The sequence below is a fragment of the Coccinella septempunctata genome, chromosome 6 (assembly GCF_907165205.1).
Source record: "Coccinella septempunctata chromosome 6, icCocSept1.1, whole genome shotgun sequence".
Lineage (NCBI taxonomy): Eukaryota > Metazoa > Arthropoda > Insecta > Coleoptera > Coccinellidae > Coccinella > Coccinella septempunctata.
Genome location: NC_058194.1, coordinates 30,164,968 through 30,186,109, shown reverse-complemented (window position 1 = coordinate 30,186,109; position 21,142 = coordinate 30,164,968). Strand labels below are relative to the sequence as shown.

Sequence of the window (21,142 nt, the reverse complement as noted above, 5' to 3'; positions counted from 1 at the left end):
GAGGGTTTTGTTTGGTATTTCCTTGTTGGTATGAAACCAGGCATCTAAAAAAACAAATTTGTTTCCAGCAAGAGAAATATGTCTCTGAATTATTTAAGAGTCATTGTTATGCATAAACATTATGTAATTTTATACAATCCGCATAGACAACAGTTTTTATTAGCCTATTGTTTGTTCGCCTTTTTCTTGATAACTATCTATTGTTGATCAATGAGTGCAGACAATAAAGCGCTGTAAAATACGTGTGAACTGATTAGACTAAGATTTGAAGTTATGACTATGGATGCTGGGGAAGGATATATATTTACTTGTTGATTTTTAACTAAGAACTCAGAACTGATAGAAGAGAATTGAAGTGAGATTTCCATTGTGAAATAAAATCAAATCAGTATCGGTTATACATAATTTATTGTATGACTAGAAATCCAAACAGGTTTGGAGTTCGAATTCCCGCAGAAAAGTTAATTTTATTCACCTATGGAAATCTAGATATCGAAAAAGAAACAAACAATAAATTATGAAATTTGCTGATTCGTTATGGGCTCTTCTGTTCGTTGGATATCACTCCTGTGACATTGCATCAAATCAATGCTGTTGTTGTAACACAAAATGTTGTAAAAAAAATTATACCCCGAGTCCTAGTTTTGGCACATAGTATTTCACGGAGCTATTTTCGAACCCACCCATGACTCTACCCTCATTCACTCTTTCCAAGTCTGAAAATCACGGTATCGAACCATAGAATAAAATCACCTTACTTGCGAACCTGCAGGTCTCGGCTGAAACGAACTTCGATCACTTTCGTATGACGCCCTTTTCACTTCCGAATCTAATGGAAAATCGAAGTCGGGCACGGAAAATCTGCGTCTCAAAGCGTTCCAATCGTCGATTTTCGGCGATATCACGTGATTATAGTTGCTCTGGTAACTCGCCAAAGCTCCGTTCGGATTCACGTAGCCCGTTTCGAACAGCGGAGGTTCATAGAAAACCACAGGTTGTTTAGCTTGTTCTTCTTCTTCGGGTCGACCCTGATTGTCGGTGTCATCCTTGGGTTGAAAATTGAGGAATCTTCCCGATACGTCGTTCCTGCTCGGAGGTAGCAAACCGACTTCATCTGGTAGTGGCGATGTGGCTTCAACAGATTGTGGATAGTTGGGAACTGTGGCTTCGAAGTTGGATTCGAAATTTACCGATCTTCTTGTCGTGGTCTCGGTGAATTGTTGGTTTTGCTTCGGAACATCCTCCAAGGGCGGCAACAAACCAACCCCATCTGGTAAGGGAGAAGTGGCTTCAACTGATGAAGGGTACACTGGTGTTGTGGCCTTAAAATTTGAAACAAAGTTAACCTTCGCTTCTTCTTCCTCTCTCCTTCGGCCTATAACAGATGAGGGTGGTAACAGATCCAAGTCGTTCAATTTCAACGCATCTTCAACGAATTTCGGATACACCGGAGTGGTAGCCTTGAATCTTGATTCGAAATTCACTACAACCGGACTATTCGCTTCTAATTTCTGTGTTTTATCATCCAAGATAACATTCTCGTTCTGTGAGTGCAAGATGGGCGGTGACAGTTCCAAGTTGACCAACTTTAGGGAATCGTCGACGAATGTTGGATACACTGGAGTTGTGGCCTTGAAGTGAGACTCGAAATTTACAGGTACCGACGTATCTTCTTCATGTCTGTATTCCGTGCTCTGTAGATTATTTATGTCCTCGATCCTTGTCACCACCGGTTGAGTTTTGGGAGGAACCAAGTCCAAGTCTTTCATTTTCAGTGTTTCGTCCACAGTTTGAGGATAAACTGGAGTTGTTGCTTTGTAATTGGACTGGAAGTTCACTATTGGTTTGTAGGTAGCCGTCTTGACTTCTTGACCACTGTTTCCTCTATCCGCCCCATTGTTAAGTCTATTTTCAAGAGTGGCACTACTCGTCTTTTCTGTACCTCGCGTTTGCTGGTCTTGACGTCTCGTGGGATCGACCGTTGGATCAGGCCTTAAGTATTCAGTTGACCAACTAGTCGGTACATTGTTCTGCTCCTCGGAGTTGACGGGGATCAGGTTGGAGTCTTCCGATGGTTCTGGTGCCCTTTGGAAGATGCCCTTGGTTTGGTCAAGTTTGATGGCGGTGTAGTCAGGTCTTGGAGTGCGTTGAAATGAACTCAGTCCCGTTTCCCCAACGAAAGGCGTCTCTTTCTGACCTATCAACAGGTTTGCACCGTAGTCGCTCTCGGACCTGCTGCAATTCACCATGAACCAATGGTCGCAGATGAGCATTCTCTGCTGGAACAACGTGGCGTTGGGACAGGTGAAGCTGAACCTGCGGCCGAGGCCATCGCACATGTGGTACACCTGAAAAATGATCCACAATTCAGTTCTATGACAGAAACATAGATATAACCTAAAAAAATTCTATGATATTTTAAGAGATATCCATTTTATTAGTGTTCTGTGCTATGTCCCAAGAGATTTCAACGATCGATTGTAATATATCTTGTGAATAAAATATCGAAAACTGCAAAAAATTGGAAAATACTGAAAGAGTTCTTTGAGATTTTTTCATACATTTCTATGTACTGTCATCGAGAGCACTTAACGCATACTATAATAATATAATTACAGTTTTATTAGTATCAATTCGAATTCCTTTTAGATTTCAGGTATCTAACTTACCCGCGTGGATATCTAGCGACGTCCAAGAAGGATTTATGAATAAACATACGATAAAGGACGCGATGAGCTAAGTTGTTATTGACGATTGTCATAGAGAACATTCTTTCTGGCTATAAAGCAAAGTTGATCAATAGATCTCATAAAAATTTCAAGGTTGAAGGTCGAATTGCTCGTCTTCCTATGGCAATATAGAAAAATCTCAGAAGTAGGTGAATGAATAATGAAATTGTTGTTTCGATTAGATTATGCATTTCGTATCATCTTCTTTCGGAAATTATCGACCAGCAATCGAGGACAATAGCACAATTTATGTACGGAATTTGTTAACGACACCTGAAATCGTGTTTTTGGTAAACATAATATATGAATAATTAGGATGTTTCACTGTAACGCAATCAGAATTTGGGACAGTTTAAACCACAGAACAATGTAAACACGATATTTTCATAGAGATAGAAGATAAATTCGATAAATTATATTCTATGGATTTTACCTGACAGCCAGTACCAACATCAGCATAGTATCCAGATACTCTTCCTTCACATGAAAATGACGACTTGATCTGTAACAAAACATTTATGCTTTTATTGCTTTATTTGGATATAAAAATAGAGAAAAAAAGACTTCTTCTCCCACAACACAATCTTCGGATCCACTACCGATGAGCATTGCAGATATATTATGTTTTCCAGGCAATAAATAACTTCGAAGTAGTTAGATACACATATTCCTCGAGTGAGAAATCATCAGCTCGATAATTAATTGAAATTTGTCATTATATTATCTACGGCATCCGATAAGCAGCATCAAGTAAGGTGCTAAGTGACCTTGAATGTCATAATAGGAAGATCGCACTGGTATTATAGACCACGATTGTTGAACATCCCAATTAATAAATAATGTAGTCATGTCGTACTCTCAGGTGAGTTGTTAAAAGTTCAATCACTTTATTATAACAAAGAGTTTAATCTCTCTATCTCAATAGGGCAACAGGAAATCGATCTTAGTGGATTGTGCTTGTTTTCGGATCTGTGAACATCTGATGCTTCTCTGTGGATGTCCACAGAGATAAAAATTTTACAGTTCCCCAACGTCAACAAGCTACTCATTGAATTGTCGGCAATTCAAAGATTAAGGTCGAACTTGCGATGGATCTCGACTATTAGAGAGCTCTCTTATCGTGATGATCGACTTTTGCATGTCTTTTGTAAGGTTTTATGACTGACAAGCACTCAATTTGGACTTCATCAACTGTGAAAACGGTCGATTGAACAAGAACAGTGATCATTGCGTCATAGTCATAGAAATATCGCTGTTTAATTATTCGAACTATTCGAAATAGAAAAAAATATTTATTCTTCTGTTCTATTTCTTAGCTTGGAAATAACTGAATAAACTGCAAGTATTAAGAAAATTAAAATAAGTGTTACACTTCTGGTATTGCAAAATGGCGTTGACGCTGGTTACAAATTATCTTTGAAGGGTTCCATAATGATTATGATCGATGGTTCGTTGCCTCTATGATAAATGTCAGTGGGTGCCATGAAGATCTATAGAAGATCCATTAGCTTACCTACAATAGAAGAATGATACGGATAGGATAGAAAAAAGTAAAAAGGTCAAATTTGGACTCGTGAATATAAAGCATTCTCATACATACAAGATGAGATAATTATATAATAGAAATTCCCACCCAATTGCGAAGAATGTTATAATAGCTTCAGAGGCAAGTAAATTGGGAATGTAACATCATACTCATCACGACCTGAATGAGATTGAGATCTGAGTCGAAGAAAAGAAGCGTAAATGTACCCAAAATCACAGACTGTAGGATCCCCTTAATCTATGATCAAAATCACGGAACACAAAAATGCTTACATAAATCAGACCACGGGTATTTATCGAAACATCACAGATCTAATCGGCCATAGAAGGCATTCGATAGATAAGATGAGATCATTTCACAGACTCGCCAAATAACGAAGGTATTCGCCTTGTTGCATAACCAAAGATGGCATTTCACTATCATCCCACATAGCGGCATTTCTCACCTTGAAATTATCACGTGTTGGTCTTATTTCAACATTTCTGTTCCTATCCAATGTGTTTTTTTGGTTGACAACCATGTAAACCACAGAATGAAATATTTATGATTCAAAAAAATTCTCGATGGTTACTTTAGTGTTCTGTAGTCTGGCTAGGTTCGAGGTCAAAGAAGAACACCCCTATTTCACCTCTATGAACAAGTGTCAAATGTTGTAAATTCGGATGCGAGTGAATCATTAAATTTTGCGTTGGTTTTTCAAGGAAATCAGACGAGTGTGAATCAGTAGCTGTAAAATTAAAACTTGGCACATTCACACCATATCGCCAATTGAGTCAGTTGAAGAGCCGAGGATTGGCTCTGAACTTTTTGGAATTCCTCTGAGATGACTATCATATAAAGAGGTGCATTGGCACTGAAATGGTAATAAATTCATTTATGGCACGATACAATGTGGTGTATATTGCTTTTCGTCAGTTATAGCTCAGCTGATCTTTATTGATCAAAAAATTAATTTATACCGTGAAATCAACCTTCATCTTCCCTCACTCATTTCTATGTAAGCTAAAAACATAGATTTCTAATTGATTCAAGCCCCTCCTCGTGATACCCAAGCCCCATATAATAAACAACAAAACAATTTGTTCCATCTTCATCCCAACGACTTAATTTCCATAAAGCAGGCATGAAGAATCCGTAAAATTTCTAGTTCAGTGTTAAACGCATCCGTGACTTCAGGGTGGAAGGCACGAAGGTCTGCATTACAAAAGCGTCGAAGGCAATCTTTTGACTTTTAAGCACAATAGACGTTGTCAGAGAACGCAATAGAAGAAGGAGCGAACACACTTCAAGACAATCCATTTCGCACTTTACACCTTTCGCAATTATAAAGGAATTCCTTACGCTTTTTCGACAGCCAATGTCACGGCAAGATGGTCGGCGCCAGTTACGAAATCGAAACCGAACGCACCTTCTATGGTCCAAAAATAACATCGCGGAAAGATGCGTCATAAATATACACACTCTATGCCTATGGTCACTGAAGCAGACGAATCATAGAAGGTTAAAAGTTCAATTTCCGTGCTCCTTTTATCTAATCCGAGTTTTGTGGTCACGCTCTTCTATGTCATTTCATAACCATAGATATAGAGGTCATAAATTGTGTTTTCAACTGATTATTTTATCTCTTCATAAACTTTTTAGGGTTTTCACTCCCAATCTCTGAAACAAAATCAATTAAAAATGAAATCAACGATTTGCTCCTGCGTAAATTCTTGCACTAATTTGTCAGGAGCAAATTAACTAGAAAAAATTGTTGCCTGACAATGAACTCAAAATAAATAACGTTGAAATTATAATTCTTCGTAACGTTTCGGAGTCTATATCAGACTCCTTCATCAGACGGAAAAAACTACTCTTGAAAATCTTCTGAATTGTCGCTTTTTGTCTGACATTAATTGTCAACACACAGAAACAGAGACTGCACAGAAACGTTGATTCATTTAATTTTGAAATTACCGGATGACAGCTCCTTCTTTAGTAAATTGATCCAAATATGATCTATTCCTATCGAACAATTTGCCAAATTATTATCTTGATCTAATAGAATACACGTAGACAAATTAGTGCAAGAATTTACGCAGGAGCAAATCGTTGATTTCATTTTTAATTGATTTTGTTTCAGAGATTGGGAGTGAAAACCCTAAAAAGTTTATGAAGAGATGCAAAATCCTCCCAAAATAAATTTCAATCGATATCTGATTATTTTATATTAGTTAGTCCTAACGAGATGCAGATCAGAAACGTTTGAGAAAAACGAGTTTAAAGATTATGGTGGAGTTTGGAGGACCTTTGAAATGCTGATATTACCATTACCATTTCTGTGACATTAATCGATGATATCTATTTGGTCTGTCTAAAAACATCTGTGAAGGTATTTGTCACTTTTCCGTGTAACATTCTCTATGTTCGGGGAAGAAATTCCAATAGTCACCTCAATCATCTCGTTGTTAATTCATTTATTAAGTAACTGAAGTGTATAATTTGAATTATTATCGCACTTTCCATTCGAAATATCACAGTAATAAATTATACGTCTGAACGTTATGGTAATAAGGTTCCTCATTAAACGTATCACTGTTATTAAGCGAAAAATTCAAACAGGCGTAATGGCTACGCAACAATTGATTTATCCATACGTCTGGAAATCCGCCATGCAAAAATTTTTGATTAATCTGTCACGGTATAATAGCAACATTCACAGATATTCCAAATTTTCCCATCCGGTTCAATTTCGCGGTAAAATTGCTGCCCGGGAATCTCCAGAGCGAACAATTCACAAGAAAAACCCACAACATATGAACCCAGTCCAATTCCGTGACTCTCGGAATTTGACCTGCGGTTCACAGAAAAACGAACCGTACGTGACGAAACAAGATCCTCTGTGGCAAATTCAGCGATTGTTCTGTGAATCACGTTCTCCGCGTTCATTAACTTCTGTGGCGGCGTGTTGAAATTATTTAAATCATGGCGACGAAGATGATCTCATGGCATTTTAATCAGAAACTCGCTAAACGACTCTACAACAACACTCGTTTAAGGAATCGATCGTAAAAATAAACTTCCAATTTGAATATAGGATGTTTTCGTCGTTTTCATCAAGGAAGAAACGATAAGCAAATATGGCATGTTGGGGTCTATTCCTAATAAATGAGTGAAGTTCACAGAGAAGGATTTCTGTTTTTTATGATATATGTCAAGGTGTTCTATGGTATATCCAAATTCTTTTTCTTCCCTTCTTGGTCAAACCGAGGATTGTTGGAAAGGAAGACACATGTTTTCCCATCTTTGTGTGAAAATCCTGACAAGTGTTACCGAACGTCATCGCTGAATCTGATTGAGTTGAGCGGTGAATCTTGGATAGGTGACATTTACTATTTTTAGCGGCGGCGGTGTCGTCTTCATTATTTAGATCATGTGTGTACTCTATGACACATAGTTGGAGCCAAGGTTTTTGCAGGAGTTTCTTTGACGGTTACCGAAACCTGCTGGAATCTAGATATAAGGTGACTTCAATGATAGATTAAGTGAGAAACTCTTAAAAGAGATTAAGTTTAGGCTCCATCTCAACCTAATTTATATTATTAATAACATAATATTCCCTTGGGGAAAAATAACCATAGAGCAAAGAATCGAACGTATCCTGTTAACCGTGATGGAAAACCATAGAACCATGTCAAATATCGACTTAATTGATACTCGGAATCAACACGGAACTAGAAATTAAATCAGCTCACACAGCGACCTTTAAGAATATAAAATGGCGAGGAAGACTCCATAAAAAATTCATAATTACGATGTGCTGGTATTGTATGGATCCAGACATACCGAATTTTAATCTCGAATTATTGATGACACTATACCGCATTAGAGCCTGTTACTCGGCATAAAAAACCCGGTATATGGTCACTGACCATTTGAATATGATTTGTCGTCGACCAGAGCGACCTTTACTTGATTCATCTTAAAATCGTGAAGAATGTACGGGAGGTGAACGTTAATTCATGATTATTCTGGATTGTAAGAGTCTGATGTACGATTTTTCCATTTAAAACGGGGATCACTTATGCTTTAACGTGATCTTTAAATGCCAGGTAATAAATTTCAAAATTAATGTTTTTTGCCATACTGAAGCAACTATTACTATATTCGATTATGATTTTTTTCAACTACTTGAGCCTTGTGATTTTTTATAAAAAAGATCACAAATCATTGAAAGAAAGATTAAATAACGTATTATCACTAGAAAGAGTGGCTCTTCGAGAATTTGATTGATTTCATTTACCCCTTATTCAAAAGTTTCAAAGTAGTTTTCTTTCAAACATATACAGGGTGGTGCTGATCGCAACCAAGAAATTTTAACCACGTATTCTACATAAAAAATAAGCCCTAGTTTGTCATATAAACATATGTCGAGTAATGTTTCCTCTCCGAAATACGGGGTGTTAAAATTATAGAAAAAAAAATGTTTTTCATTAATAATTTTCACACTGCTTGAAATATTTTTATGAAATTTGAGAAATAGGTTTTGTGCATCAAGGAGCAGTTTTTGCATACTATCATTTTTTTTTCTATTCTACCAGTGGCGTACGTACTGCAGCGAGACTAAATATTTTCAGATAAAAAAATGATACGCCACTGGTTTTTCCGACAGTAAAAATTACTATTTAAATCCTTATTTAATTTGGAGCATATTCGGTCTCCCGACTTTTTGCTGTACGAGGCACCGTTTCCGGTTAAAAAAATGAAACACATTCTCATGCATGAAGAAATCGCCAAAATCATCATAATTTATTTTTTTAATCGGAAACGGTGCCTCGTACAGCAAAAAGTCAAGAGACCGAATTTGCTCCAAATTAAATAAGGATTTAAATTGTAATTTTCATTGTCGGAAAAACCAGTGGCGTATCATTTTTTATCTGAAAATATTCAGTCCCGCTGCAGTACGGACGCCACTGGTAGAATAGAAAAGAAATGATATTATGCAAAAAGTGCCCCTTGACGCTCAAAACCTATGTCTCAAATTTCATGAAAATATTTCAAGCAATGTGAAAGTTATTCATGGAAAATCTTTTTTTTTTCTATAATTTTAACACCCCGTATCTCGGAGAGGAAACATTTTTCGGCATATGTTTATATGACAAACTAGGGCTTATTTTTGATGTAGAATACGTGGTTAAAATTTCTTAGTTACGATATGGATCACCCTGTATAATTCCTTATATTACTCCTCACAGAATTTCAAGGATTTTTGGAGTTTTGAATGACCAATTGGAGTAAAAGTATAGATATATCAACAGAAACTGCAACCAATGATCAAAAAAGAGGTAATTTAAATGATCGATCAAGGCAGAAGCATAGATATATCATAAGCAACTGCAATCACTGATAACGAAAGAAGATCTTTTGTGACTTGAATCATCTACTAGAGCAAAAGCATAGAAATATCGTTGGCTACCAAAACGTTTGACCAAAGGCATATACAGGGACTTTTTAATAATGCGCGACAATTTAGCGCTACATCCTTCAGCAAAAAAGCCATAACTTCGATGTAATAACCAATTATAAATGAAGATCCTGTATAAATTTAATAGGAGACTTTTTTGTGGGGAACGATGAGTCAATAGGAATGAAATCAGACACTCTCATGCCAATACTCATTTGGGGACCATTCATAAAAACTGTCATCCAAAAATACTTAATGACAAGTAATCATACTCTTGAGACAACTATCGAAATCATCCTCGAGATAAATGAAGTATTACATTACACTCTTCTCTTGAAAATCAGTCCAACTGAAGATGTTACTCAACCTTGACTCATTTCCATACATTACCCTGTCCAATCCTCTAACTATCTAATTAAAAAAAATCCAACACTCACCTGCCCATCGGCAAAGGCCATACAGGCAACTAATCCAACGAGAAACGACCTCAACATGGTGCATGGGGCAATTTCCAGCGTACGAAATTCGGCAAGGGACAACACTACACTCTGAGAAGGTGCACTTGCACTACCTACGAGACGTTTTGCGTTGTGCTCGTTTGCGAGAGGAACAGAAGAAGCGCCCGTCGATCTGGGTTCGCTTGGGAAGCGGTGCCGTGGGTCACCAGGTCACGAGGTACGGAGAAGGGAGGTCTGCGATATCGCAGATCGCGACGACTGTGGGGCGGATCGCTGGTCCGCCGGACTGTTATGGTTATACGGCGACAATAGCAGGATGTGTTGAGATTTTCCTGTGAGGAGAGGAGAGGCTTTTCGTCATCTGGCGATGGACCATGGTTATGGTAGGTTGAACACAAGACGAACGGAAATTTTCGGAAAATACGAGGATATATTGAAAAATTCTTAGCCTACTATAGAACCACACAAAATTTCAATGTCTAAGTATTTTATTACTCAACATATTCTCCTCTTAACCTGCAACGTCTCTAGACCTTTCAAAAAAAATGTTTCTTCTTGCTCTGCAAACCAGACGTCCACAGCTTTTTTAGTTTTTTTACCTCCTCGTTGAAAATTTAAGACGTTTTAAACTTTTTTTCAGTTGAGGAAAGAGATGATAGTCGTATGGAGCCAAATCTAGTGAATAAGGGGGGTGTTCTAGTAATTCAAACCCTAAATCACGAATTTTTTGCATGGCAACATGAGATTTGTGTGCAGGGGCGTTGTCTTACAAAAACAAAACACCTTTGGATAGCTTTCCTCGTCTTTTCTCTTTATTTTTTTCCCGTAGAGTGTCGAATAGTAATATCCGGTTATTGTTCCACCCTTATCCAAAAAATCAATCATGATTACTCCATGGCAATCCCAAAAAACTGAAGCAAGAACTTTTCCTGCAGATTTTTTTTTGGACACGAAACTTCTTAGGTCTTGGAGAACCAGAGTGTCGCCATTCCATCTATTGTTGCTTTGTTTCTGGATCGTAGAAATGTGCCCAAGTCTCATCCATAGCAACAATTCGGCTTAAGAAGTCTACATAGTTTTCAAATCGAGCACAGATCGAACGCGATGCTTCTACCCTTGCACGCTTTTGGTCAACCTTCAAACATTTGGGGATCCATTTTGCAGCAATTTTTCTCATGTCCAAATTGACGTGAACTAAATGATGAACGCGTTCGTATGAAATATTCAGTGCTTCATATATCCGTTTTAGCCCAACTCGACGGTCTGATAAAATTATGTCATGAATTGCATCGATATTTTCGGGGACTGACACAGAAACTGGCCTTCCCGATCGGTCATCATCTTTAATGGAAAATTTACCTCTTTTGAAGCTTTCAGTCCAATTTTTCATGGTCGCATACGAAGGAAATTGATCACCAAGGGTATTAAGCATATCTTCTTAAATCTGCTTACCTCTTAATCCTTTTAAATACGGGTTCTCTGGTTTACTTTTTTGACCTCAAACTTCACACTGACACTTCCAATGAGTTATTGTTCGTTGCTATGGTAACGCAATATTTTTTATGCATGGAACTGGTCTAGACTAACTAGTTATCAATATATCTTCGATTTTTTCGAGTTTTATTTCTTAACCAGCCACAGCGTTTAGTTTTTTCGATTTCTCCAGTTTCCCAGACAAATTTTTCGAAATTTGCTCAACCTAAGAACCTTCCACCAAGTATAAGGAAGGTTTTAAATAAAACATGAACGAAATCGGTCCAGCCGTTTTCAAGTGATGTGATGACAGCGCGAAACATGGCAGCATCTTTAATTTATAAGAATTGACCACTCCTAAAATCGGTTAATATCGAAAAATACAGTGTTCAAATGGATAGTTTCGAAAAAATCTATTTCCAATTTTGGTGGTATTCCCCAATTATTGCAAGGGGTGGTGAAAGCAACCCCTAAAATTAGGACACGAAAAATTCGCTTGGTGAAATGATCTTAATTCTTAAGGATCAATAGGTACGTCTAATCCTTGGATAGAGAGCTCCTCCAGCTATTACTTTTAAATTAAATTATATCTCGGGGGATAGGCATGTGTTTTACATTCGAAAGAATCAAGATGCACGACTTAGCATTATCATCGTTAATGCAATATTCATTTCCAAGGACGAAAATGAGGTTCCAGCATAGCAATGTGAGCAATTTCACTCTCAATCTATTAATCTATTCCAATTGATTGAGAACAAGCTAGTTTTCACCGAAAAATCACGAAGAATTTTGGTCAAGGGAAAAAACAAGTTGTACTGGGTGTAAAAATGAAAGATAGGTATAGAACCATATTAACGCATCTTTAACATCAAAACGGATGAGCGTTTTGCTCGGATGATTGAATCGTCAAAGGAAAAAAATGAGCTATCATTATTTTCAATGGATGTTATGATTAATTACAGCTAATTGAAGATTAGTCCATTGAGGAATGATGTCATCATTTCGAACAGCTGGCCGTCATTTATAAATGATTCTTCGAATTTTTTTCGCATTGTACGTTAGCGGAAAAAACGAACAATGGTAACACCGTTTCTCAATCTCCTATAAGAGTCCTTCCTATCTACGAAAGATTTTTGTAGAAATTTATTCATTTTACTAGAATAATCGTTTTGTATAAAACTCTAAAAGGTTTAAATAGAAGTTGACAAGTGAATAACAAAGACAAAATGGAATAAGATATCTAGATCCCAGTCAGATGTAATACCTCTAACAATTACCATATTGAATCACCTCTGTAATGTATGAGTTCAATTCTGACCTCATCTTATTAATCAACAATGCATCTACAGTTTGATGGGATGCGAACAAAATGATTATTCGGTTTAAGGACAAAAATGATCGAATATAATGGAGACATTATTACATTACTAACTTCTAACGTAATCTCTTGTCAAACAATGTTAAAATTGTGAGAGTGACTTGTGTACTTACACGCTTGATTGATTTATAATTGATTGTGCTTCGATTATAGCATGAGAGAGAATTGCAATAAGGGATCTGTGCGTTTTGACATGCAACATCGAAAAATCAAATCAACCTATGAAATAACCCATTGTTTGAGTTTACGAAGAAAAGTTTCAAACTATCCATCTTTAAATATGCAGATTTCGAGAGTTGTGTAGTGAATAGTTGCCAAATTTATACACTGCAACTTTTCAGTGAAAATAATGAAGGTATTGCAAACTGGAGTACTCAGAGACAACCTTCAAGATTATTACTGTATTTGTAAATATCCGAATCAGAATCGTGACCATTTTGTGCGTGAAGATCTGTAACATTTACAAATTTTCGATGCTGTAGGTCCTCAATCCTAGATCAATCACAGAAATTACTTCATTACAATGTGGAAATTTCGAAGATTGAATATTATTTATTAGCTTTCAAGGCAAACTGACCCTCCCATAATTCTCCAAGATACTTTTACGATACAGACGATAATTTGGTATATCTCTGAAAAGATTCTCTCAGATGAGACCTTCAACAGTAGTCAAGGAAGATTCTAATGATGAACGATAGTTTCCTGTTTATATTAAACGTTATAGGTACGTTAACTACTGAGCAACCATTTACGATCACCTCTATTTGTTTCAATAATCAGCTGTAGAAGTCTTCAGCGAATAATTACGCTTAGTTTAAAATACCTGATGAATATTATGAGTGTCGAGAAAATGATATTTCAGTCCTAAGAAGAAATAATTTATTCCTCCGATGAGAAATTTTCTTTTTCACAAAAAATAAGATGATGATCTTGAGAAATTGACCAAGATAAAAATGATTGAAGTTATACACGAGCATAGAGTATAGGTCCATCAATTTTCATTGACATAATGACCTCGACCGGCCTCTTCGATGGTCCAACCCGAATCCGAGTTGAACAAACGTTCCGTGATTTTGCAACAATACAATCTAACAAATGTATACGAAAAACTAGTATACTTCGGAATAGAATGGAGGTGTTATAATAGCAGAGGTAATAAATCAAGCGAGCGGCCACAAATACTTGATTAGAAACATTCGTCAAAACCTACGAAGGAATCTCTATGACCCCAGACGTCACCGATAATCTTGAACCGCCACTCTTCGAATCGAAGAAATTTTCGAATGGAGTTTGGTTACTTTATTCGATTTTCGAAGGATATCAGCTTGCTTGCCCGGTTCGTTCGGAGTTTCAGAGCTCTGAGATTGAATGAAATTCTAAGCATCCAGTGAATACTTCAAACTCCTCACAAAGTTTTAACCTATCTAGTCTAGAAGTACCAGAAACAGCCAAAATCAAACAATTTGGGATACCGAACATATACTACAATAATTATTGCATCTATAATAATCCACCACACGATAATTAAAAGTGATACATCCACAGAATTATCTTTCCAAACATCGCATAAGCTTTACTCCCACATTTTTTTTAAATCAACAATAATCAACAAGTAAACACATCCTGCTTCCAATTATCAAGAAATTAATCCTATAAACTGGTATGAAATAGGTATTTATGATCTATCATCATGCAGTCTGATACGTAATTCAATTTGCGACGAAAGAGTGAGCTAGTAAATGCAGAAAACTCATATTTTCATCATTACCAATAGAAAAATTATCGAATAGGCCAATCAAAATCGAAAAAAAAGGGTTTTTTGTACGGCTAATGACCTGAGCAGTTGATTTCGGAATATACATAAAAAAACAATCATTTTACCTGGCTGATACTTCATCCCAAGACAGAGACCGTTTTTTTTTTCATCAACTTTTTACTTTAACCATCACCTGCTTTTATTTCACAGCTCTTCAACCAGAAAATACATATCTCTGAAAATTTTACTTTTAGTGCATAGTTGAAGATATTTCTTTGACTATTCAACAGATCTAATTTCATCTCAATTCATTTTTCGAATCTCAAAATATTGTTCCTCAAAAACCAACAACCTTGACTTTCATCATTTCTGAATTCTGATTAATGCTTTCTCATTCTTTTGAATGTTTAATTAAAGAGGCGTTTGGTGTAGGTACCCTTATAAGTCTTGTGTATTCTAATTAAAAAATCTCATTTATGATAAGTACCCATAATAGTTGCTACTAGTTGACATTAAAACAACTCCTACCTATTCCTCCAACGCAAAATATTCGAAATCATTTAATTTTCAGATTGATTCTCACACATGTTTCACAATGAACAATCGCATGAACCCAAAATTTTACTCACAAAATAAAAAAAAACTTAGTTTTCGCATTTTCCAATATTTTATATTTGGCATCTGAAGACATGATTTGAAACGCGGAACCATAGATTAGAGTCCGCGCCGCCACGGACTCTATGCATAGAGGCTCTACTCTGTAATCTGTGATAGAGGCATTAATTTATCTATGATGCAAAGAGGTCTTTTTTGATTAGAGTCAGTATCTATGGTCCATTCAAGAATGCCATTCTTTTTATTAGGAACATAGATCCCAAATTTAGGCATCTGGTTATGACAGGATCTTGAAATATACACCTCTATTGCGGAAATTTCTATTGAATTCTTCAGTTTCAAATAATCTTTGTAAGTGAGCCGTATCGATTTCTTATGAAAAATATGGGTACAGTTTCAGGTGAGAGAAAAGGAACAGGTCCACCTCTCTTTTTTGACGTCCTACATACCTCTATCAACAATACCAACTCCTACATAATACCCGTCCGAAATTACTCTACAAATATTGCAATAATAATTGAGGATGTTATATTACACGACTTCGACTTACAAATGTCGTGCTGGCCCATTATTTAACATCCACTCCAAAAGACGAATCATTGCATGCAGATATAAAGAGTAAAACGACGATTTCTCATGAACCCATTTTTTCTGTGACCCTTTCTTGGCACTCAATGACCTTCGAAAATCGACGCTCCACATTTTATTACAGCTCACCCCGCTAACTTCGCGGTGTCATAGAAAACTCCTTCTGCCTTAGGCGATATCGACATAAAGGCGGTCCAAACATTCACTTATCACCATTGTTTTCTTGTGCAACGTGGATGGTCATAAGTCGTGAAAGGCTCTATAAGGGACACTTGACTTTTAACCCCTTCAAATCAACCGAATGCTTAAATCTAGCGTGATATGAAGGGTCAAATGAATCGTTGACGGCAATTTTCGATAAACTCTTGACAATCACAGAGAAAAATTGCATAGAATTCGTGTAATATCCACATCATTACCATCATCAATAACTTCCTACTTAGTTCGGAAATAAATTAACGGTAATTCATGCTCTAAAGTTCAAATCATTTCGTTTTCAAGTACAACACCTGATATTCAGATGAAGATAAAGATTTATCTTGTAGACAATGGTTTTTACATTAACTTGAAGGTTCAAGAAACCGATTAAGATTCAAACTTTGCGTGTATAAATTCAGGAACATCTTCAATAATTAGTTTAACATTTCAATTTATCGCTACATGTAACCTTTGTTGTCGACAAGACAATGATAGTCATCATCTCATTTTTACAAGGGATATTTCATGGTCCTCTGTCGGAAAATGATCAATAACCGCGTATCATAGATAGTATTTATGTTCTAAGATATTTAAGGGATCGGAGAGAACACAGTATGGAGGGTACCATATAGATTAAGGAGGGTATCCTCAACAAATAGCAGGAAAATTATCATCCACCATAGAACATCGTTTGAAGTTTAGAGTCCATCCATTTTATTCAAGTTGCTGCAACTCATCATACATCTGAGCGAAAACTATTGTTGCAGACATTCAACACTGACGTGTTCAATTTTCTATGATCGCCAGCGAAACGTCAATAATAAAAGATGACGTCGACCGTCATGTTTAGATTGTAGTCCGTCAACCAAAATAGAAAATCCGCGAAAATGGCCACGAATAGGCAAAATATTCTGTTCAGTATAGCCGCCCTATTAATTTCGGTTAATTGCTGCAACGCCCTTTATTTTCACATAGGGGAAACGGAAAGGAAATGTTTTATCGAAGATATACCAGATGAAACCAATGTAATAGGTATGGTTAGTGGAACAACCTGAACCAGGGTCCTTATATCGAAATTCATTTCAGTAAATTACAAAGTAGAACTTTACGATCCAAGAAGTGGAGGATATATGCCCTCTTCACCAGGAATTGGTATGCATGTAGAAGTTAGAGATGCTGACGATAAGATACTTCTATCAAGGGTATACAGTTCGGAGGGTAAAATCTCTTTTACTTCCCATTCGCACGGGGAACACGTAATTTGTATGTATTCTAACAGTACTGCTTGGTTTAGCGGTTCACAATTAAGGGTACATCTGGACATACAAGTAGGAGAACATGCTGTCAATTATGGTGAAGTGGTACAGAAAGAAAAACTCTCAGAATTACAATTGAGAATTAGACAGCTCCTAGATCAAATTGAACAAATCACTAAAGAGCAGAACTATCAGAGAGTAAGAATTTCAGTAATATTGCCAAGTCTCCTATTCCTAATTTTTCAATTCATGTTACAGTATCGTGAAGAAAGGTTCAGGCAGACTAGTGAAAGTACCAACTCCCGTGTATTATGGTGGTCTCTCATTCAAACTGCTGTTCTATTAGTTATGGGAGCCTGGCAAATGAGACATTTGAAGAGCTTCTTTGAAGCCAAAAAATTAGTTTGATGTGTTGTTTTCGGTTATTTTTTTAATAAATATTTATAATTTTAATGTGATTTTTTTCATTGAGAATAAACTATACTCATTGCCGCATCAAAGAAAAGGAATTTTTATCCATGCGAATTTATTGAAATGGTCGTAAAAGATTATACTATTATAGTTTTCCATAAGTTTTCTGGTTCCTGAGAGCATTCGGCATTTTCCTGTCCTTGGTTTTCTTAAACTGGTTAACCGTGAACAGGAAAGCCCATTGGGATTAAAAACAAAATCGCCCAAATTGGAGGTTATGTTATATTTATACTTCTATGGACACGTAGATGATTTGTAAATTCTATGCTATTGTTCATAATTTATTAAAGAAAACCCCAATTTTTCTATTTGTTTATACCGTTTTGATTTAAGAAAATTGAGCAATTGTTAATTGGACAATTGAATCCTAGATATCTAAGATGGTGAGTCGATTTTAATTGAAAATTAACTCGGAAAACGAATGAAGCTCGAAGGGGCGTTAATTACTTCCAAATAAGCTTCAATAAAGAATGAATTCACTCAATTTCAGGCGGACAAACAGTTATCCGAAGAAGGAAACAATGTTCCCCTCACAGATAATAGCCTGCTTGTCGATATATCCGATGCTCTTAGCGAAAAAGACAAAGTAAAATTCACTGTTCACACAAGAACAACAATGAAAGCTTTTCAAAAGACCGAGTTCCTAGTAGTGCGTCAACATGAAGAGTTCATTTGGCTTCACGATAGATATGAGGAACAACAGATATATGCAGGATACATAGTAAGAATCCTACTCGATGATTACATAGATTACATTCACGAATCCTTTTAGATACCACCCCCACCACCTCGTCCAAATTTCGATGCTTCAAGAGAAAAACTACAGCGTCTTGGTGAAGGAGAAGGTACAATGACAAAGGAGGAGTTCACCAAAATGAAACAAGAGCTTGAGGCGTTAGTTGGTAATCCTTACATGAATATTTCAAAATATTCATCGAAAAAATTTTCAGGGAATACCTAGCAACATTTAAGAAGACTGTAGCTATGCATGAAGTGTTTCTTACTCGTTTGGCTAGCCATTCTGTGTTTAGAGAAGACCGGCATCTACATGTTTTTCTTGAATATGATCAAGATCTATGTGCAAGACCTAAAGGAAAACTTCAGCAGCTTGGTGGTTTCGTCAAATCAATTGGCACTACAACGGATCAGTATTACCTTAATGCGACAGTGAGGGATGTTAATGACTTCTTTGAACAGCAGATGATTTCTTTGACAGAATATTATAATCAACTCAAGGAAGCTACAAGTCGTACAGATAAAATGACTGAAAAACATAAGGGTGAGAAGAAAAGTCATTCCGTTTTTTCTCGGGTGCATTGAATGTCAGTATTTTTCCCACAGAATTAGCTGATAGTTTCATTAAAATATCTGGTGCATTAGTGCAATTGGCCAATATTGATCCTGGTCCATTAGATAAACAACTTGCAAAGTTAGCAGATACTTTTGAAAAAGTCAGGGTGAGTAAATTTCCCATCTCAATTTATTTTGAAACAATTGAACCCATAACTCAAAAAACATTGTTTTTTTATGTAACTTAAAAAACGAATTGAGCAACAAGTGTTGCCTTGGAAACTTTTGTTGGTACTATGGTGATTCACCACTTCTTAGCAACTGTTGTCATGGAAACACTGTCAGTTCTCTTTTATCCACAGAAATTGGAGAGCAGGGTTGCCTGTGATCAAGATTTGAAGCTTGCTGACACTCTTAGGTACTATATGAGAGATAGTCAAGCTGCAAGAGCTTTACTTGTTAGGAGATTAAAGTGTTTAGCCAACTATGAAAATGCAAATAGAACTTTAGAAAAAGCAAGACATAAAAACAAGGATATACACGCTGTAAGTGAATTTTTCGTCTATATAACTTTTTTATTACACTTTTATATATCTATATATTTTACACTTTTGTCTTTTCTGCTCACCTAAGGCACCAGAAGTTCAGGAGGTGTGTAAATAGAATATTTGTGACTGCTTTTGTGTTTGAATGTTTTTCACAACGAGAAATTACCACTTTTGTTAAAAATGCATGTGTTACTTTTCATTACTCTGAATATTATATTTCTGTTTCTATTTACGAAAAAATTGACTTTATTTTAGGCTGAAACAGCACAGTCTGCCGCTTGTGAACAATTTGAAGCTATTTCCGCCCAAGCCAAAGAAGAATTGCTTGATTTTAAGACCAGAAGGCTTCACGCATTCAGAAAGAGGTTTGTAATTTTCAGTATCGTAGGGAATTTTGAAAAAAAAAATCATATGTTTTTCAGTCTTATCGAGTTGGCTGAGTTAGAAATTAAGCATGCTAGGACCCAGCAGGATCAGCTAAAGAAGTCATTGGCTTATTTGAAAGAACTATCATAAGCCTAATAAGTATCATTTCACTATTTGTATTGAATTATTATTTTATACCATTATATATACATTCCGATCATATTGAAAATTTAATTGCCTATTATTTTCTCGGTTCAATTATACAAAATTGATATATATTATGTAAATATTATATGAGCCCTATATTATATTGTATGTTGTTTACATTTGATTAAAAGATATTTTCAAGTTATTTCGGTCTATTTTTCTTCGTGGCAAATCATCAGTTCGAGTAAAAGTGACCTGGAAGTTAGTATCTCCTACCCTTTAATGATAGAAGCCGCAATTACGCCGATAATTTGGGGTCTTTAACACCATTTGGACTGTCAAAGGTCAATCAAGTAGTGTTATCATGGAAGGCGGCGATATTTTATACTTCTAGTGAAAGTATGCCACAATTTGTTAATACATTGTCTCTCCACTTGTACAAGAACAATACTAGTACGCTCGTTATTGGAGTAGGCGATTGCCCAGATCGACATTTTTGAGTTTAGTTGAACAAAAAATTCACATAAGTAGCAATACAATTGAAGGACTTACCCAATGAATATACAATTCACTTCAGTCGGGCATATAAAGAAAACTGGCAGATCGAAAAACATCAAACGTGCCGCATTCTACTCTATTCATAAATATCCCAATCAGCATGGTCATTCAGCCACTGCCTCAGGTAGAAAATCTGTTGAATATTTGTGAAAATAAGATTTTTTCAACTCTGCAATAATTCACATAGGAATAATAATTTCTATACAGTTCTTTAATGTTTCCCCCCCTTGTTATTTTCATTTATTTTTTCGAAAATAACCGTTGAAATTTGTCATCCTTCCATAAAAAAACCTAATTTTTGCATTCTACAGAGTTGAAATTA

The 21,142-nt window shown here is 36.2% G+C and overlaps 3 protein-coding genes across 5 annotated transcripts; 2 read left to right on the top strand and 1 right to left on the bottom strand.

The window, feature by feature from the left end:
• Nucleotides 1-389: 389 nt before the first annotated feature.
• LOC123315873 lies at nucleotides 390-20,837 on the bottom strand. 2 transcript variants are annotated; one of them, XM_044901774.1, is made up of 3 exons: nucleotides 20,815-20,837; nucleotides 3,163-3,231; nucleotides 390-2,348 (listed from the first exon to the last, which is right to left on the bottom strand). In XM_044901774.1, exon 3 carries the CDS (start codon nucleotides 2,337-2,339, stop codon nucleotides 750-752), a length of 1,590 nt encoding a protein of 529 aa, XP_044757709.1. In that variant the 5' UTR covers nucleotides 2,340-2,348; nucleotides 3,163-3,231; nucleotides 20,815-20,837; the 3' UTR covers nucleotides 390-749. The 2 variants fall into 2 exon arrangements, with proteins under 2 accessions (XP_044757709.1, XP_044757708.1); XM_044901773.1 differs by lacking the exon at nucleotides 20,815-20,837 and adding an exon at nucleotides 10,156-10,393.
• Nucleotides 17,000-17,893, top strand: LOC123315875 (transmembrane emp24 domain-containing protein eca). Its single transcript, XM_044901777.1, has 3 exons — nucleotides 17,000-17,216; nucleotides 17,271-17,638; nucleotides 17,699-17,893. Exons 1-3 carry the CDS (start codon nucleotides 17,072-17,074, stop codon nucleotides 17,846-17,848), a joined length of 663 nt encoding a protein of 220 aa, XP_044757712.1. The 5' UTR covers nucleotides 17,000-17,071; the 3' UTR covers nucleotides 17,849-17,893.
• Nucleotides 18,145-20,467, top strand: LOC123315874 (sorting nexin-6). Of its 2 annotated transcripts, none has more exons than XM_044901775.1 (8): nucleotides 18,145-18,294; nucleotides 18,402-18,632; nucleotides 18,684-18,805; nucleotides 18,862-19,190; nucleotides 19,253-19,368; nucleotides 19,564-19,746; nucleotides 20,005-20,114; nucleotides 20,172-20,467. In XM_044901775.1, the coding sequence occupies exons 1-8, from the start codon at nucleotides 18,292-18,294 to the stop codon at nucleotides 20,263-20,265; spliced, it is 1,188 nt and encodes a 395-aa protein (XP_044757710.1). In that variant the 5' UTR covers nucleotides 18,145-18,291; the 3' UTR covers nucleotides 20,266-20,467. The 2 variants fall into 2 exon arrangements, with proteins under 2 accessions (XP_044757710.1, XP_044757711.1); XM_044901776.1 differs by having other exon boundaries at nucleotides 18,147-18,294; nucleotides 18,414-18,632.
• Nucleotides 20,838-21,142: the final 305 nt, after the last annotated feature.

What these genes read in the sequence shown, in the direction of transcription:
- LOC123315875 (XM_044901777.1), top strand. Translation starts at nt 17,072, where the DNA reads ATGGCCACGAATAGGCAAAATATTCTGTTCAGTATAGCCGCCCTATTA. An exon ending in AGATGAAACCAATGTAATAG is followed by an intron (nt 17,217 to 17,270) that starts GTATGGTTAGTG and finishes AATTCATTTCAG; the next exon opens with TAAATTACAAAGTAGAACTT. An exon ending in AAGAGCAGAACTATCAGAGA is followed by an intron (nt 17,639 to 17,698) that starts GTAAGAATTTCA and finishes TTCATGTTACAG; the next exon opens with TATCGTGAAGAAAGGTTCAG.
- LOC123315873 (XM_044901773.1), bottom strand. Translation starts at nt 10,212, where the DNA reads ATGTTGAGGTCGTTTCTCGTTGGATTAGTTGCCTGTATGGCCTTTGCC. An exon ending in TGGCCTTTGCCGATGGGCAG is followed by an intron (nt 3,232 to 10,155) that starts GTGAGTGTTGGA and finishes GTTTTGTTACAG; the next exon opens with ATCAAGTCGTCATTTTCATG. An exon ending in ATGTTGGTACTGGCTGTCAG is followed by an intron (nt 2,349 to 3,162) that starts GTAAAATCCATA and finishes ATCATTTTTCAG; the next exon opens with GTGTACCACATGTGCGATGG.
- LOC123315874 (XM_044901775.1), top strand. An exon ending in ATACTTTTGAAAAAGTCAGG is followed by an intron (nt 19,369 to 19,563) that starts GTGAGTAAATTT and finishes TTTTATCCACAG; the next exon opens with AAATTGGAGAGCAGGGTTGC. An exon ending in AAAACAAGGATATACACGCT is followed by an intron (nt 19,747 to 20,004) that starts GTAAGTGAATTT and finishes ACTTTATTTTAG; the next exon opens with GCTGAAACAGCACAGTCTGC.